The sequence below is a fragment of the Chenopodium quinoa genome, unplaced genomic scaffold (assembly GCF_001683475.1).
Source record: "Chenopodium quinoa cultivar QQ74 unplaced genomic scaffold, ASM168347v1, whole genome shotgun sequence".
NCBI classification, from domain to species: Eukaryota; Viridiplantae; Streptophyta; class Magnoliopsida; order Caryophyllales; family Amaranthaceae; genus Chenopodium; species Chenopodium quinoa.
The window spans coordinates 849,532-853,289 of NW_018742931.1; the positions used below are offsets into that span (position 1 = coordinate 849,532).

At 39.0% G+C, this 3,758-nt stretch overlaps 1 protein-coding gene across 1 annotated transcript; it reads left to right on the forward strand.

Annotated features, from left to right (window-relative positions):
* The first annotated feature begins 1,543 nt into the window (after positions 1-1,543).
* Positions 1,544-3,758, forward strand: LOC110728403 (scarecrow-like protein 23). The gene has a single exon (XM_021908060.1). The coding sequence runs from the start codon at positions 2,044-2,046 to the stop codon at positions 3,232-3,234; it is 1,191 nt and encodes a 396-aa protein (XP_021763752.1). The 5' UTR covers positions 1,544-2,043; the 3' UTR covers positions 3,235-3,758.

Below are 3,758 nucleotides of genomic sequence, written 5' to 3' on the forward strand. Positions count from 1 at the left end.
CGTTCTGATATTTCTTAACCTAAATAATTATAACAATTTATTCATTATTCGTGTATAGAAGAACCCTAAATTGAGTATAGTGAGACCTAAATAAACGAGAAACCCTAGATTGTGAAATTTATATTTGGTGATTACAAGAAGAAACAACATCTTACTTACCTCAAAAGCTGCTTCAATGGAGGATTGACTCAAAGGAGAACGTGGAGTGTGCTTCAACAGAGGAGGACAGACAGGTCTACGTCACCCCGTTTAATTATGTATCATTGTATCTATCGGATTCTATGATTAATAAATAGGAAAATTTGCCAAAATTAAAACGTTTTTGGAAAATTCCTTAGAGCATCCACAATGGCTAGCTACATGTACATGTAAATTTGGGTTGCCACATCATAAATCTCCAAGCTATATGATTTAAGCTACAGCCTCTACAATGGTAAGCTACATTATTTTGTAATAAATAAACCATAAAATAATAATAAATAAACAAACAAATACATAAAATATATTAAACAAATAAATATAATAGCATTGGGTGGAGTGAAACTAAATAGCTCTATAGAGCTATGTAGTTTGGCTTAGCTACAAGAGGTTGTAGCTCCACAATGGCTAGCACGTAGCTAGCAATTATTTAGAAATTGCTAGTAGGTCCTTATGCACAACCATTGTGGATGCTCTTAGTAATCCTATAATATTGTGTGTTTTAAAGTTGTGCGCCCTCTCTTTTAATACGTTACATATTGTACCCCTCTACTATAATTAGTACTTCGTAGCTATTTGTATATGGTAACCTTGTTATTATGTGGTCGTTAATGGGGTTACTTTTTTTTTCTTCTAGAATTACGTGATTAAAAAAGGTTTTTTAAAGGCGTCGGGGGGCATTGGTCATTAATGGTCTAAATTGAGCTTGGATTTAGCATAAAAAAAAAAGTAAAATGAGACAATTACGTTATTTTTTATCGATTTCAAGCTGAATTTAGATTCTTAAGGGGCAAAATAGCAAATATAAATACCTCTACTTTCAAACATTGTTAACTTACGGAGTTGAGCTACGTTTTCCAAAACCCTTTAAGTTTTTTTTTTTTAATAGTTTCTAATCAAAGAAGTTTTGGTTTTGAGAAAAAGAGACTTAAATAGGAAACAGAGATTTAAATAGGAAGCCTTAGTATTTCCTAAATAGCTTAGTTTTAAAACAAGTGTAAAGGTGATTTCCTACACCATGTACATAAATCTCGGCCTACATGAAGGGTACGTTGCATAAGTGCTGTTTTTTCACATTTGCAATCCATGTGGCAAACTCCAAATGAGGCGGTGCATGATGATCAACAATGGTGATAGTGGTGGCAATGAATTTGTTGAGAGTGATCAAAGTGTAGAGGTGGTTGGTGTATTCACACCTCTTCACGAGAGCCTTATTTTAGGAGTCATTTTTCGTTTACATTATCTTTAGTACGTAAATTAAGGCACATATGTTATAATTTTTTTTTAAATAGTTGTAATTTACAAAATACATATTTTAGATAGTTGCAATTTGCACAAAAAATAGAGGGAGTAATAAAGGTTATCCTAGAGGTGATCATTGGGCGGGCTGGGCCGAAGCTGAAAAATTATGCCCACTTCTCGAGTCGGGTCAAGCTTTGGGCCAGATTTTTTGTGCCCAAACCCGCTAAAAATGGTCGGACCGTGCGGGCTTTTCGGGCCATTTTCAGGCCGAACCTAAAAAAATCAACTAAATATGCATAAAAACGTATTCCCAAACCCGCCCAAAAAAAAATTAGGCCGGGCTGATTTCAGCCCAAAAAACTGCCAAAAATCGGCCGAGCTAACTTTGATTACCTCTAGTTGATCCTAAACTAAAGCAAGCCGTGAATCTTCCTTGTGTAGAAAAACATGACTGAAAGTCCAAAAGATAACACAGTAATCTTGTCTCTACCTCCAGTGTAGTCAATTCTCCTCTCCAAAAAGCCACCTCCTTATTCCTAATAACATCACTCACTTTCTCTACTCTCATAGTCTCATCTTTAACACTCAAGAAATCCCCTCATCATGCACACACTCACCCCTTCAGACTCCTCCACTTCCCTCCACCTCCTCTCCCTCCTCCTCAAATGCGCCCATCTCGTCTCATCCAACAACGCCGCCTCCGCCACCGACCTCCTCCCCGAAATCTTCCACCTCTCGTCCCCTTTCGCCTCCTCTCCCGCTGACCGTATCGCCGCCTTCTTCGCTCACTCTCTCCACTCTCGTCTCTTCCTTCACTTTCTCTCTCCTCCACGTCACCTCCTTCTCAAATCCATCACTCTGTCCTCCCAACTTAAAACCTTTCATTCCGCTTTACAAACGTTTAACTCTCTCGCACCCTTCGTCAAATTCTCTCATTTTACCGCCAATCAAGCCATCTTCGAGGCTGTTCACGGGTTCGATCGAGTCCACATCATTGATCTTGATGTTATGCAGGGTCTCCAGTGGCCTGGTTTGTTCCACATCTTGGCCTCTCGTGCGAAGAAGGTTAGCTCGGTGAGACTCACCGGGTTCGGCCCGTCCTCGGAGTTGCTCGCTCAGACTGGCTCTCGGCTCGCCCAGTTCGCCGCCTCGCTCGGGTTGCCCTTTAAGTTTAACCCCGTTGAGGGTAAGTTCGGGGACATGTCCGAGTTAGAGTTGAGTCGAATCGATTTTCGAGCGAATGAGGCGACCGTGGTGCATTGTATGCATCATAAATTGTATGATATAATTGGGTCTAATTTCGGATTGTTGAGGGTATTGAGTACGGTAAAGCCTAAGTTAGTTACCATGGTCACTCAAAACATTGACATTTTCGAAACGGGGTCGTTTTTGGAGAGGTTTATAGAAACATTGCATTATTATTCGGCTATGTTTGATGCCTTAGGTGAGGGATTGAGTAGAGACAATGTATTACGTCATCAAGTGGAGCAGCAACTATTTGGGAGCGAGATAAGGAACATCCTAGCGTGTGATGATGTTGATGGGTTGAATGTAAGCCGCCGGTGGGGGGACAACCTTAGTCGTTTCGGGTTTGAGCCAGTGTCGCTTTCTGGTAGCCCGGCTGCGCAGGCGAGTTTGTTGTTAGAGATGTTCCCATGGAAAGGGTACACATTGATGGAGGAAAATGGGTGTTTAAGGTTAGGGTGGAAGGGTATGTCTTTGCTTACTGCCTCAGCTTGGCAACCTTCTAATTATAGTTGTGTTACTAATAATAGTAATATCATGGGGAATTAAAGTATGATTATATGTTCATATTACAAAGTTTGATTGGAATGGATGAATTATTGATTATTGGATGAATATTGGGTGGTAGAGAAGAAGTACATAAAGATGATCAAAAGTTGTGTAAATGTTTCGAAAATAATTGAGGGGATAAAGTAAGGAAAGGTACATGTTACTTTTTGAGAAATTGGATTCTTTTTTTGTACTCCTATTAAAAAAGTTTGTGATCAAAAGGTGTTACACTTTTCAAGCTTGAGTTGAATTTAATTGTATTTTCTTAACTATGAGAAGCATCTTCGAGATATATATTCAAAAGCAAAATAGTGATTTCACGAATTCAGGTTTTTTCTTTATCGGTAACTTATGTATCATAGACTCTCAATAGTTATATTATTGGGGCTAACCAAATCTTGTTAGCTCGTTGATCCACATTCACCACGAACTCGAGTTAAACTTTTTTCTTTTTCTCAAAACATAAGGGGACCAATTTGGCTACTTCTATATGTGTAGGACTCTAGAAGAATTGGTATGGTCAC

What these genes read in the sequence shown, in the direction of transcription:
- LOC110728403 (XM_021908060.1), top strand. Translation starts at nt 2,044, where the DNA reads ATGCACACACTCACCCCTTCAGACTCCTCCACTTCCCTCCACCTCCTC.